The 15,499-nt window shown below is 40.1% G+C and overlaps 1 protein-coding gene across 1 annotated transcript in view; it reads left to right on the top strand.

Annotated features, from left to right (window-relative positions):
- The window catches only part of fbxo21 (F-box protein 21), a 31,534-nt gene that overhangs the window by 14,854 nt on the left and 1,181 nt on the right, over positions 1-15,499 (top strand). Inside the window, exons 2-11 of the mRNA XM_033043139.1 lie at positions 3,325-3,460; positions 5,142-5,236; positions 5,358-5,479; positions 6,107-6,253; positions 6,756-6,886; positions 6,967-7,103; positions 8,032-8,208; positions 9,821-9,953; positions 11,296-11,486; positions 14,321-14,478. Of these exons, the coding sequence (XP_032899030.1) occupies positions 3,325-3,460; positions 5,142-5,236; positions 5,358-5,479; positions 6,107-6,253; positions 6,756-6,886; positions 6,967-7,103; positions 8,032-8,208; positions 9,821-9,953; positions 11,296-11,486; positions 14,321-14,478 (1,427 nt within the window). The remainder of the gene's footprint in view (positions 1-3,324; positions 3,461-5,141; positions 5,237-5,357; positions 5,480-6,106; positions 6,254-6,755; positions 6,887-6,966; positions 7,104-8,031; positions 8,209-9,820; positions 9,954-11,295; positions 11,487-14,320; positions 14,479-15,499) is intronic.

Genomic DNA, 15,499 nt, shown 5'->3' with positions numbered 1-15,499 from the left:
TGAGAGGGGTCAGAGATGATCTTACCCGCTCGCTTCCTGGCCCTTGCAGTGTACAGTTCATCAATGGAGGGAAGGTTGCAGCCAATAACCTTCTCAGCTGATTGGACTGATTCGCTGCAGCCTCCAGGTGTGCTTCGTGGCTGAGCCAAACCAGACCATGATGGAGAAGGTGAGGACAGACTCTACGACGGCTGTGTAGAATTGGGCCATCATTGCCTGTGGCAGATTGTGCCTCAGCTGCCGTAGAAAGTACACCCTCTGTTGTGCCTATTTGACTGTGGAGTCGATGGTAGCCCACCACTTAAGATCCTTGGAGATGATTGTTCCTAGGAACTTAAAATACTCCGCAGATATGACTGTGGTGTTGTTGATGGTGAGTGGGGTGAGGGGAGGGGGAGCTCTCCTAAAGTCTACAATCAATTCCACTGTCTTAAGAGCTCTAGGTTGTTGCGATGGCACCAGAATGCCAGCTGTGACACTTCCTGTCTGTAGGCAGATTCCTCCCCATCCTGGATCAGTCCAATCAGGGTTGTGTCGTCCGCAAACTTGAGAAGCTTGACAGAGGTGTCTGTGGAGGTGCAGTTGTTGGGGTAGAGAGAGTACGCAGCCTTGCGGTGCTCCATTTGTGGGTTAGAGATGTGCTTTCCCAGCCTCACATGCTGCTTCCTGTCTGTCAGGAAGCTGGTGATCCACCGACAGAGGGGTTCAGGCACAGTCAACTCGGAAAGTTTGGGAGTGTAGTACCTCTGGCACAATGGTGTTGAATGCAGAGCTAAAATCAACAAACAGGATCCTCGCATAGGTCCCCTGGCGGTCTAGATGCTGTAGGATGAAGTGCAGGCCCAGGTTAACTGCATCATCCACATATCTATTGGCCCGATATACAAACTGCAGAGGGTCCAGCAGGGAGTTTGTGATATTTTTCAGCTTGGCCAGCGCTAGCCTTTCAAGTGTCTTCATGACTACAGAGGTCAGTGCGACAAGCCTGTAATCATTAAGACAAGTAATCCTTGCCTTTTTGGGTACAGGGACAACAGTGGAGACTTTGAAGCAGGCAGGGACAGTACATGCTTGCAGGGACTGGTTAAAAATGTCTGTATAGACCGGTGCCAGTTGTTTGGCACATTCAGTACCAATGCTACTGATCTGGTAATTTCACTACGATTGGTATCAGGAAAAGGAATATGCTGTTTCAGTGGATGTGGTTATTTAAAGTTGCAAACTAGACAGCAGCATCGGTAAAGTGGGCCTTGTAGTGAGGGAGGAACCTGTATCTCATTCCTGACATGCAAAAACTCGAAGATAATGGAAACAAAATATTGTTTTATTTAGGTCTGTGATCAACATAGCTTTGTTGAATTCTCAGCATTACAGGGACATGGTTTTTATAAAAATAATTATTTAGTTATAGGGAGGCTAACAGTAATTGAAAATGTGAAAATTGATAAAATATGCCTATTTTTGGTGTGGCATTCAAAACAAAGGTGAAACGATATTTTGTTTCCATTATCTTCGAGTTCTTGCATGTCAAAAATGAGATGCAGGTTCCTCCCTCACTACAAGACCCACTTTACTGATGCTGCTGTCTGGTTTGCAACTTTAGATAACCACATCCACTGAAACAGCATATTCCTTTTCCTGATACCAATCGTGGTGAAATTACCAGATCAGTAGCGTTGGTACTGAATTACTCAACGTTTAAAGCTATCAAAATAATCGCATGGGACTATTACATTCATTTCATGGATGACCTTCACTCACATCAAATTCAAGAGATAGTCCTGCCGCACGTTACCCATCATTGGTCGTGTACCGACTTATCGATTTGGTTCACGAGGTAGACAGCCTTCGTCAGGAAAGATATTAATTATGCTGGAAACCTTCCGCACATCTGGAACGGTTCACAGTGACGCAGAGGCAATGGCTTGAGTGTCAGAGAATTATCACGTGTGGGAGAAGGAATTAATATAATGTAGTGATTTAAATGATAAATAAAGCAAATTTAATAGAGACAGGCGAGAGTTGGATATGCTTCGTGAACATGAGCCATTTATCACTGTGCAGGTCCTTGCCAGGTTGCAGCAGGGTTCTGTTCCTGCGAACTGTCGGTAACTAAACAATTCACAGGTGGGAAACATCACTACCAGACTATATATTTAAAATCAAGAGCAAGATAGTTAAACCAGGGCTTTTAACAACCATTCAGAGATTGCCATGAACAATGTTCCCACATTAGCAATGTTGCCTGTGGTCCCACCGCACCTTGCAAATCCATCCTCCAGAATCGTAAGTTGACTTTCGCAACTTGGAGAGAACCCGAAGCTTCAAAACATGGTTGTGAGTTTAGTTTAGAAATACAGCGCGGAAATAGGCCCTTTGGCTCACCGAGTCCGTGCTGACCAGTGATCCTTGCACACTAACACTATCCTATGCACAATAGGGACAATTTACAATTATACCAAGCCAATTAATCTACAAACCTGTACATCTTTGGCATGTGGGAGGAAACTGGAGATCCCGGAGAAAACTCACGCAGGTCACGGGGAGAACGTACAAACTCCGTACAGTCAAGCACCCATAGTCAGGATCGAACCTGGGTCTCTGGTGCTGTTAGGCAGCAGCTCTACCGCTATGCCACCGTGCTGCCCCAGTGTGTGTGCTTGTTGATCTATCTGGTAAGTTGTCGCTCAGTGGCAGTACTCAACAATTGTCCGTTCAAATTGAACTTGTAAATTTAAAACATATTGCCCAAGACAATTCTTCAGTGTTATGTGTTGAAGGTGCTGTCTTTCATATTAGATTTTTAAAAAATTCCTTTGAGGTAAAAATGAAAGAACCTCCAGCACCATTTTAGAGAAAGGCAGTTCACTCTTAGCATCATCACTAAGACTAGTTATCTACTGAATATTGTTGTGCATAAATTAATTATTAGCATTTCTTGCATTTTAACAGTAACTGCACCAGAAGTATTTCTTTGGTTGTGAAGTGTTTTACAGCATCCTGCAGTTGTGAAAGACCTGGAAAAGCAAGTTGTTCCTGTCTTCTCTATTAGGTTTACCATATCTCAGAAATTGAGTTTGATGTGGCGAAATATTGAAGCATGCGACTAATCTTATTTTCCTTCTCTCCAATGACTTCAATTTGTGCAACTAGAATGGAAGTCAGTTGCCTCCTGGAAACTGTGCAACGCTCCACCTTGATTTATGGCAGTGCAGGAGCAAGCAGCTTGATTGCCCAGGAGGGGTATTGGATGTAATGGCCCTCAAGGATGAGTCCTAGCTCAAAATGTATTAATGTGAATATATGATGCTTCTAAATTTGTAGGTGGCCAAGAATGATAAAATACTACACTATATCAGGAAGCCATAATTGGTGGGAGGAATACCGAACTCGACATACTATCGGCTGGGAAACGATGAAAATTGTGGACAGCTTTTCAAAGCGATTTTTCACAAAAGAGGTTAGAATTGTAATGATGAATGAATAAGCTTGTACAATGGTACGTTGATACCTGAGCGATGCATATAAAGGTGTCTTGATCTATGGAGAGATTGCACTGTATACAAGCTGCTTTTTAAAAAAAATTGTGTCTTCACTTTATCCCTACATTTCCTGCACTTGCAGAATGTAATGGTGATGGAGCTGAAAGTTGGACATTGCAGTTGATACCTACCTTGAGCTTCAAAATTGGCTGGTGTGTTATTTTGTTAATGGTGACCTTTGGCATCTCAGCCAAACTTCTACCATGGCTTCTGGGGTGTTCCCAGAGCATTATTTAGTTACAAGCTCTCCTGATTGCATGTAAATCCACATGCTAACCATATTACATCGATTATACAAGGTGCTAAAGTACACAGCGGGTCAAACAACACCTCTGGAGAAAAAGGATGAGAGACGTTTCAGGTTGGAACCCTTCTTTTGAAGTAGGGTCCCAATCCAAAATACCACCCATCCTTTTTTTCCAGAGATACTGCCAGCCACGCCAAATTACTTCAGCTCTTTGTGTCGATCTTTGGTATAAACCAGCATCTGCAATTCCTTGTATCTTCATTTTTACATTAATTATAGTATGTTTACAGAATTGTTAATATTTTAATCTTGCGATACGATAAAACTTTATTCATCTCCGGCAAACAAACAGACTTATCCCCAGGGCAGAGGATTCTAAACTAGAGTGTGTCGCCCCCCACACTGGGTCCCCCTCTGTTCTCCCACCGTCCCTCACGGTGGTCCCCCCACACCGGGTCCTCATTATTATTCACGGTGGTCCCCACACGCCGGGTCCCCATTGTCTCCCCCTTCTCCCTCCATGCTCATCGACCGCTGAGTCCCCCGCTGCCGCCGAGGCTCCCATTGCAGCCACCTCTGAGGCTCCTTCAGCCCATACAGGCCTCGCCTCCCAGCTTCGCAGTCCCCTGGCAGGCCTGTGGGTTGAGTCGTGCCTACTGGGGCATGTGTCGGTCGTCGTTCTGGTCGGCGGTGGCGCGGTTGTTCCCCGGGACAATCCCGCCACGCGCACAGCTCCCTGGGACACATAGAAATCGGTCAATTTCTCGTTGTTTTCACACCACCATTTTAATTTAATTGAGCAAGAAGTTCATAACACCAGCTTTCAGATGTAATTAAAAATGGGTTCACATGGTTAAAACATTATTCTTTTATTAAATAGTTCATGGGACAATTGTTTCTTGTATGATAATCTGATGGGTTTGGTCAAAGTTACAATTTCAGTCTTCTAAAAATGTGCCAACATGTTTCAAAATAATTGGAATTGCTTATATCAGTGTCCACACTAATACGTCATGCTTTCTCTGGGGTTGTGACCACTATGAATTATAATTGATCTGTTTGTAGAAAAAAAGGCTCCGAGAGGAAATTGTCTGAACATACAACTGAGCTATAGGGTTTATCTACAGGAAACCTTTGCTGAAAGAATGTACCCAGAGCATATTTCCGCCAATAATGACCATATCTCAACATTTGATGTTTTTCTCTGCATGGATATGAAGCAGAATAATTAAGTTAACAAGGACTATGTTTAAGTTGATTTTTACATCGTTAAACAATTTTTTTTTAACACCTAATTGCCAGCAGGTGGCGCTCATGTGGCATTGGTTACAATCAAGTTTTTTTTTTGGCAGGTTCCTGTTGAAGGCTTTAAAGATATAGAGGCTTTAGATGGATCTTTCCATTTTATTGAAGATGAATTGTTGTCCATCCTAAACGCGGATGGCAGGTGTGTAAAATATTATTTCACAGATAAAAAATTGAGATGGTGTGAATTGTCTGGAAAGCTATGTTTCTGCTCGCATCTTCAAGATTGGCTGCTTGTAAGTAACGCTTTTTAAATAATGCAGGAAGTACCTGACGAGGAAATATTATTCTCGGAAGATACTGTGCTTTCTGCGCCAGCAGAAATTGATGAAAACATTGAAGGAGTTTCTCTCATCTCCTCCAGAACAGAAAAAATTAATAGAAGGTAAATGTTTTTTTTAATTAAATCGTACTATTCACCATATTCCTCACTATTCTCATCTACTGTTGAGCGTATTAATTTTCTTATTCAATCGTTTGAAACTTATTAAGATGAATAGCTCGAGTTGTTACACCAAAGGACGACACGGCTAGTACAGCTGGCGCTATGAGCTGCTGCCTCACAGCATCGGAGACCCAGGTTCGATGCTGACCCCGGGTGCTATCCGCACGTATAGGCTCAATGGACCGGAAAGGGCAGTACAGTGGCGCAGCTCTATCCAGAGACATGGGTTAGATCCTAACTTCTGGTGCTATCTGTGTGAAGTTTGCATGTTCTCCCTGTGACCATGTGGGCTTCCTCCGAGTGTTGCCTCACACATCCCAAAGACATGCGGGTTTGTAGGTTAATTGGCTTCTATAAAATACCCCAAATGGGAATGGATGCAAAGGTGGGATAACATAGAAATAGTGTGATCGGTGGTCATGATGGTGGGCCGAAGGACCTTTTTCCTTGCTGTATTTTTCAATCATGTGTTGTTTATTGATGGTGGAGCAGTCAGCTACCCTACGTTTAAAGCTCTTGTAGTGTTGATAGTGATATGTAAGCTTAAAGTTTTATTTACTTTATCAGGCGTTGTGCTCATCGACCTGTACTGCAACCCTTTGGTGGACACCTCCCTGGAGAACATCCTGCTGCAGCTGGACCATATTACAGAAGAGGTGAAAAAAGTATTGCGTTTAACAAAATCATCTCATCCAAGTATAACCGCAGAAAGAGGTAGATTATTTAGTTATGCAAGTAGTTTTTTTCCATGGAGTTTATCCTTAAAGTATTCCCTATACTCTAATTGTAACCTAACATCAGTCTTGAAGGGTAAATGAAATTCAATGTCTGCAACTCTGTAGGTTAGTGTTTGCATTTGGGAAACAAAGTTAAATCATGAACTTGATTATCATTACGTACTTCAGATGGTTTTATGTAAACAGCTGCAACCAATATCTTGCACATTTTAGAAACTATTTCTGCGAACTCAACCTTTGAAGCCACAAGTGTGTGTGTGTGTAAAGACAAATGCTGGAGTAGCTCAGTTGGTTAGGCTGCATCTCTGGATAACATGGATAGCTTGTCCATCTTCCCCTGAGACGTGGCCTGATCCTTTGAGTTACTCAAGCACTTTGTGTCCTTTTAATAACATTTCTTGGTTTCTTTGCATTGTTCAATTAAATGCACAATTTGTGTAATTTTAATTTGTATCATTCTTCCTTGGTTCATATTTCAGATGGCACGTTTATTGACTTCGAACTTCAACAACAGGCTCTGGATGTTCTGAACTGTGTCTTATACAAGCAACTGAAATTTAAAGGGAATGAAAATGATTATTACAACCCCATGAATTCCTACATACACGAGGTACACGAAGTTGAAGGCGAAGCTTTGTCTGATTGTGAAATAATTACTTAAAATAATCATTTGTTTATTTTTGCATCAAGGTGCTTAGACAAAAAAAAGGAATTCCCATCACTCTTTGTGTGGTATATTCAACGATCGCCAAGAATTTGGGTGTACGACTGGAGCCAGTCAGTTTCCCTGGTCACTTTCTCTTAAGATGGTGCCAAAAACCTGAAGGGTAATAATGTCTAAATGCTTTGAAGCATGAATTGATTCTGTGTGTTTGATTATAGAGTAAGTTAATGTCCTCTAGCATTGAGCTCATTTTAACTTTTTAAACGTCCTCAAATCTTAAGACATGTTCGCCCTGCATTTGGAATTATCCCTGTTAAGCATGTTGCCTTTTCACTTCTCTCCTGAAGAAACTGCCTTAAACACCATGTCATATCTCCCAATAATAAAACGTGTCCATATCAGGTAATTTTATAGTTTGTTACACAAGGACTTTTTCCAGAAATTGGACAAATTATTTTGATCACTTCTTGCTGTTATATATCCTCCAGTAGTTTGGCATCCATTTTGTCTGATTATGCTTTAAACAGTCTGGTTTTGATTGCCTATATAAATGGTGTTGCATGAGCTTAAGGTGTTGTCGTTAACGTAGTACTGTGCATACAAAACTTCACACATGCAGTACTATGCGCAAGTCACAATTAACACTGGCCTCTTTGAATGTGGGGAAAATTTGAATTATTAGAAGTACATACCACAACAGATCACGTCAGATTTACAAAGTAATTTGATTGCACACCATTTTTATTTTAAAAATTCCACCCTCAATACAAAGCATGTATCTCATGCTAATGTATAATTTTGTTGTGATAATGAGGTTTTGAATATCTCCTGCTTTTAAACTCGAGCACAATGACTTGAATAAATGCAGAAAGTAAAATTACGAGATTAATTGATCACATCCACATTGGATTGTAGTCCTTTTTGCAATGTAAGGACTCTTGCAATAAAACTTGTCTCATTCAGACACCTCCCATGAATTGGCTATTTGTTTTGATTCATTTCTTAGTTATATTATCTGATATTATTTAACACTTTATACTTTTGGTTTATGCCTTCAAATGAATCTTTTTATATTCTGATACTTTTCTCAGGAGTGATGATATGCTGGACTATATTTACATCGATGCTTTTGACAAAGGGAAACAATGCACAGCAAAGGAATGTGAGCATTTGATCGGTCAGAAAGTTGCAGCTAATTTTTACAGTTCTGTTACTATTAAGGATGTGCTTTTCCGTATGGTAACAAACCTATTCCATCTGGGAAAGAGGTAAGAAGTGAATGGGTTTACCTTGAGTATGTTCAGATCCAAATAGAGTTATAATTTGTCCAAAGCATACTTTCACTGTAAAAGTAAAAGAAGAGTTCCGACCCAAAAAGTCACCTATTCCTTTTCTCCAAAGATGCTGCCTAACTCATTCAGTTACTCCAGCATTTTGTGTCTAACTGATTATCCATTCTGGCAACTAATCAGAAGTCAAATGGCATGTCACAACTTTGCTGGTATTATATGATTCCTGATTTTCCTGCAAAAATAATAGTGGAAGGTGTTTTGGAGAAGGTCTATTTAACTGTAGGATGTCAGACTGTACAGTTTTGATCAGACTTGTTGGTTGTGAAATCATGGAAGAAGGGATGGCTTCAAAATGCAAATTATATAATATCAATATGAAATATTTAAATGTATGAACACTAAAATACTGCAGTTATTTTAAAGGCTTGACATGATATAGAAGATAATGAAGTATTTCTATTTGTGCTTGTTTAAATATTTGGAGAATTGCTGAACATGACTGCGTTTCTGTCTGCATTACTTCAGAGAAATGTAAATAATGTTGCTGGAGCAGATGTTAGTTCAGTAAGTTTCATCTTGAGAAACTTCTGTTTGCATTGTAGGAAATATTGTCAATTTCTATAACAGCCGGGCAACATTTTCTCAAATCATTTGTGATGTTCTCGATATTGGAAGTTTGAAGATCCAATCCTGCTGTTATCGTACTTGCCTTATTCTATACTTGCATGACATGGACAATGTACAGCAGAGATAGCGGACTGCTTAACCATTTCCATGAGTCCTGTCCACACAAAATACTTCACACAAAGTAGCAAGACAAGATTCCAGACACACAGATTCAGGACCAGGCAAACCTCTCCTGCATTCACACATTGATGAAAGAATCACAGATCAGGTGGCCAAGACATGTTGGAAGATGATGTAATACCAAAGCAGTTACTTTGTGGAGAGCTGACCGAAAAATAGATCTGAAGACTCTGGTAGAACCTCCATACACCTGTCACTTGTGTGAAAGGAACATTCAAGCTCAGATTGATTCAATCTCCCTATACATTGCAACACTATAGACCAGATGTTATTGCCTTACTCAAGAATGAATGACAAACAACACCAACTTTGTCTAAGCCCAAAACCATGCTCCAAGACCTGACCACATAATCCTGAGCACTTGCCATTAAAGTTTTAAACTGAAGCCTCATCTTGCGCGGGAAGTTGAAGGTTGGGAAGTTTTGTTGGTTCTGGCTGATGCATCTCCCTAACTCAAAAGCAATAAACAAATTATTTGCCGGTACACAAAATGCTGGAGAAACTCAGCGGGTGCAGCAGCATCTATGGAACGAAGGAAATAGGCAACGTTTCGGGTTGAAACCCTTCGCATGGTTGCTGTGTTTTGAGATTTGGTTGTGTGCAACATTGGCAATATTTTGGACTCTATGCAATGAGCTGTGTAAAAGACTAGTTCCAGACTTTATGTTAAAAAAAAAGCCATTTGCCTTCAAAGTAGGAAGCGTAAAGGTAAAACTTAAATAAAGAGATAGAAAAATGTTTTGTTGCACATTGTCTAGATTAATTTTGTTGTGATTTGCAGAGAAGCCAGTGACCAGTCTTACCAATTACTACGGAATGCTCTTGATTTGTATCTTACTTTGGCTCCCGATGATGTTCAATACTTGATGCTTCAGGCCAGACTTTACTTCCATCTGGGGATCAATCCAGAAAAGGTAACTGGTGAAATTTGAGGTTCTCATGAACAAAATTGGACTTTCATTTGGTTGCTAATTGAGTTGTGAAATACAGAACTACTTGGCTCCAGATCGCATCAAATACCTTGGTCCAAATGTGCACCAATTCAGTTCCATAAGAGAGACAAGGGTGATTGCTCTTGATATTAAGGCAGCATTGACTAAGCGTGATGTTGAGTCATCCTGGTAAAACTGAAGTCAATGAGCACCAAAGAGAAAAACATTGAGTGGAGCCGTGCCTTGCATAATAACTGAGGTTACTGGAAGTCATTGCAAACGATGATCCGAGGCCCAACCATCTTCAGCTGTTTCTTTCCATCATATGGGTCAGAAGAGGGAGTGCAGCGTAAGTTCACGAGGTTAATTCCTGGGATAGCGGGACTGTGATATGATGAAAGAATGGAGCGACTGGGCTTGTATTCACTGAAATTTAGGATGAAAGGAGATCTTATAGAAACATAGAAAAATATTAAGGGATTGGGCATGCTAGATGCAGGAAACATGATCCCGATGTTGGTGGAGTCCAGAACCAGGGGCCACAGTTTAAGAATAAGGGATAGGCCATTTAGAACTGAGATGAGGAAAAACTTTTTCACCCATTTGTTGTGAGTTGTGAATTTGTGGAATTCTCTGCCTCAGAAGGCAGTGGAGGCCAATTCACTGGATGCATTCAAAAGAGAGTTAGATGGAGCTCTTGGGGCTAGCGGAATTAAGGGATATGGGGAGAAGGCAGGAACGGGGTACTGATTGTGGATGATCAGCCATGATCACATTGAATGGCGGTGCTGGCTCGAATGGCACCTATTGTCGACGGAATTTGAGCATCTAAGTGGTGATGTTCAGTTATTGCACAATGTGCAGTTTCAGCAAATCAAGATGCCAATGCTGGCATGCAGCAAGACCTAGACATTATTCAGACAGGGACTAAAGTGGCAAGTAACATTTATTCAATTTTCATTTGCAAATAGAGTTAGTGCTCTACATGGAAAATATGCAGGGCTATGGGGAAAGAACAAATGGGTAGGATTAACAGAGTTCTTTTGAGAGTAGGTCTGATTTCCTGTATAACTACATTTGGAAGAAGTGGAACCATTCTGTAAGTTACCAAGGCAAGTTAGTTAGCCGGTTGCAGAGCTTCGGTTGAGTCCATGTTTTGAGCTGAGATGGGGCCTGATACCTTGAATATTATTTATAGTTCGTCATTTGTCAGTATCCATGGTTTCAGTTACCTGTACATCTAATTATGTACTGTATTTGGATCTCTATGATTTTGATTTGAGTACCTCAAGTTCATTCCGTTTGTCTGTTGTATTTTACATAGGTATTGGACATTCTTCAGCACATACAGGCGGTGGATCCCTTGCAGCATGGTGTGGTGGGACACTTGGTTCAGCTGACCTTGGAGCAAATTGCACGCAAGGACCAAACAGCCGAACTTCAAGTGAAAAAGCATACTGAGGAGAAGCACATAAAAGTAGAGTTTTCAGTGGGACTCATTATGAAGCACAAAAGGTAGATTTGATCTGTTTTCATTGCATTTCAGATATGTCCTGAATATCCTTTTAAGACTATGGTTTACAACAATTGATCTGTTCTGGAAATGAAATGTGCAGCATTTCTTGCGTCCTTGAGATTTCAGAAGGCCATTTCTCTCACTACAATATTATGTCTGTTCCAGTCTATTTTCTGTGCCTATTAATCGCAGATCAAATGGCAGAATGTGATTCTTTCCATGTCATTTGGCAATGTAGAATATATTATAGGGTGATGGCTAAAGAACAGAGGATTGGGATTAATTGAATAATTTTAAGACTGGATTATATGTCAGTAAATTTAAAAGATGATGGGATAAATTGGAGGGAAATAAGAATCATGAAATCACCTGGGATCCTTGACTTTATTAAGAGGCTTACATGTAAAAGCTGGATATTATACATGGGCCCACCACATCAGGGGTATTTTTAACCAAACTGGATTATCTGACAAATCTTGACAGTGTAGCTTACAGACAAGAAAATTATAATGAATTTGGTTAAGAAGGAACTGCAGATGCTGGAAAATTGAAGGTACACAAAAATGCTGGAGAAACTCAGCGGGTGCAGCAGCATCTATGGAGCAAAGGAAATAGGCAACGTTTCGGGCCGAAACCCTTCTTCAGATTATAATGGATATAGTATATTTAGATTGTAAAAGCTGCCGAAAAGTTTATTTAAAAAAAAAATTAAAAAAAAAGAAGAAAAAAAAAAGGTCTCATGGCTTTAGGGATGAAGAGAAGATGGCAACAGAAATAGAAATGCAAATTGTTTTCAGGTTGGAATTCTAGTTGGCATCTATTTACATCAAGATGATCACACTTGGTGCTTAGGTTTCTTTGTGCTAATGACTCAAAGGTCCATCTTTGCTGACTGATCTTTGTTGGGTAAATAAGTAATGAGGAAGATGTACGAAGTCTGTAAAGGAAAGTGAATCAGGATATAGTACGGATCTGTTGCTGGTGTTTAGTTTCCATGAACTTTCAATTGGCACCAAATTTAGATATTGTTCCCACACATCCACATAGTCTAGCACAAGACAAATGTATGAATTTCATCTCCAAGGTCCTGTTGCAAAACCTATGAAACTGGAATACTTTTAGCTAAACATCACAAAGACTTAAGTAGCTATTGTTGTCCATTGTCATAAAACCCATGTTTTTCATTTACCCTCTCTGGTCTTTGTGTCGGCTTCATTGAGAAGCTTTCAGATGGCATTTTGTTTCATCCCAACCTATATTTTTCCAACATTTCTACCTTGTACAGCTGCCAATAAAATTAGATAATGCTGTCATCGTTTGCAGTGTCTTACTCCAGCATTCTTTCCTAATCTCATTCTGTCTGATCCAACTGTGATATCATAAACATCGCTCATGTGTCCTATTCTTTGGCAACACTTCATTATCTATCTTGTTTTCACGGTTGTGCCTTACTGAAATTTAAACTTTCCATCTTCATTTTAAAATTTCTTCTTAACAGCTACTTGCTGCTTCTTAATCTATAAAACAGCAGAACCCTGTCGCTTGGTTATAGGTCTATCTCTTTTCAGGCATGAGAGTGTGCCCATTAACTGCTGAATGTTTCCCTTGGTTTAGGATTCTGGTATGGCATTGTTAGCATAGAGTGGCTCTCTGAGATTCCAGTGCACTATTTTTGTCTTTCCTCGCAGTGCAGATATATTGATTGCCATTATTCTTAATGAGATGAATGATCTTGGGAGTGTGAATAGACATCCCCTAGATGAGCTGAATAAACGGAGGTGCACGCCAAAGGACATTGTGCCTGTGACTCTCCTGTTCACTTTGATTTCTGAAGTTGCCCCTTTCATTAAAGCCGAGCTTCATTAAAGTTGCCCCTTTTTTTAAAGCGGAGATCGATAGGTTCTCAATTACAGGGAGAAGGCAGGAGAATGGGGTTGAGAGGGAAACATAGATCAGCATGAACAAATGTTGGAGTAGACTTGATGGGGCAAATCTAATTCTGCTTCTAGGTTTTATAGTTGTCCTTGCTAATCTTACACGTCAGGTTATTTTGAAATGAATAGATTATATTGTGCGGCTTTGGCAAGGAACTAGCATTAGCTTAAATAAACTGATCCAGTCCACAGAATGAGATACCTCTCTGAGGGTAGTAAAGGCATCATATAATGGCACTTCTCTTGCAACTGTCTGGCTGATGAAATCATATCAATGGTAATTTTATTTGTTCTGAGACGGAACTCGGACTCTGGCTTAATGCATTCAGCTAAGGCCTGCACTTTGGTTTACCAATGCTTGCAAGTACTTTTCCATCAATACTTAATTGATTTTTGCGAGCACTTTGGTTAGAAATATGGAAAATAGGTGGAGGAGGAGGCCATTCGGCCCATTCATTGTGATCATGGCTGATCGTCCCCAAACAATAAGACAGACACCAAAAGCTGGAATACCTGTCAAGACTTCTTTAGACCAGAGTCTTAGCTCAAAAGTTCACCTATTCCTTTTTTCCAGTGATGCTGCCTGACCCGCTGAGTTACTCTAGCATTTTGTGTCTGAAATTAGTATGTTAGTTTCCTTAATGATTATGATTATTTTCTGTGAATATGTATAGCTCATCGTAATCCTTGTGTGTGTTCCCTCGTCATCTGTTGCCCTTGCTTCCAATAAACTTTTCAAATATGCCACTTGGAGCCGCACATGCTACCTCATAGATTTCTGCAATTTGCATCTTTCATCTTGTAAATTTTAGGACGTGCAGCACAACAATCAGAAGTATCGAGATTCCTAATGGCTATAAACTAATATTTGATTATTTCTATATTGTCTTTTTATTTAGGTATGGTTATGACTGTGTAATATATGGATGGGATCCTAAGTGTATGATGGGGTTGGACTGGATGCGAACTATGGGAGTTCATAATCTACCTCATGGGCCTGATCAGCCATTCTACAATGTCCTTGTTCAGGATGGTTCATGTAGATATGCTGCGCAAGGTAAGGAAACAATATGGTTTGATCTGTTTGAATTGGAAGATACAACATGGTAATAGGGCCTGCGAGTCCATGCCGATCGCCAATCACCCATTCACACTGGTTCTATGCCCTCCCACTTTCACATACATTCTCTACACATTAGGGTTGATTTACAGAGGCCAATTAATCTACAAACCTGTTGTCTGCTTAATTTGGAGAAAAAGTAATAACCATTAATATTGTTGGATAGAGCGAACTGGATATTATCAATAAATTGGACAGGGGTGTGGTAAACATATTAACCAATGCACAGGGACTCTCCTTGTGACAAATTCCCCGTTGGGGTTTTAATGCAAGGAGGAATCTTGAGCAGAGGAAGGAAGAAAGACAAATTGACTGATTAATTACCTGGAGCTAACATAATGCTTAACTCCTGAATTTAAGAACAAGTGATTCTTTGTGGATGAAAGTTTTTCATTGACCAGGTTACTCACATTGCAGAATTGAGTTGAACAATAGTAGTTGAGCCAAGTACTCCAACAGCATTTAAAAGGCAATTGGACAGGTACATTGATTTTATTCTTATGGCTAAATGGTAACTCAAATTTCACTGTACCAATTGGTTAGAGGGATTGGTTAGAGGGATGTGGGCCAAACATGAGCAGGTGGGACTAGTGTAGATGGGGATTCTTGGTCACCATGGGTAAGTTGGGCTGAAGGGCCTGTTTTCATGCTGTATGACACTATGGCAAACAACGTTAGCTAAAAGTACTGCAAGATCAAAAAACCTTATTTGAAACGATAGTATTTTTTGAAATAGTTTGATGTAAAATTTATTTAAGTGTATGTTTGTCAAAATATTGAATAAATCATAAATTGTGGGCTTAGTTTTATTCACTGCCAACCTGTGTTTAATAGATGCAGAGTTACATACACAGTTTATGAATGTATCAGTTATCTTCCCCTTTTGTCATGTTGATGCTCTTTAGAGGAGCTTTTAAACGTTCAATAGATTGATAAGCAAATAATGCACTTTAAACCT

The sequence above is a fragment of the Amblyraja radiata genome, chromosome 25 (genome assembly GCF_010909765.2).
Source record: "Amblyraja radiata isolate CabotCenter1 chromosome 25, sAmbRad1.1.pri, whole genome shotgun sequence".
Lineage (NCBI taxonomy): Eukaryota > Metazoa > Chordata > Chondrichthyes > Rajiformes > Rajidae > Amblyraja > Amblyraja radiata.
Note: the sequence above shows the minus strand (reverse complement) of the source record. Positions and strands in the feature narration are given on the sequence as shown.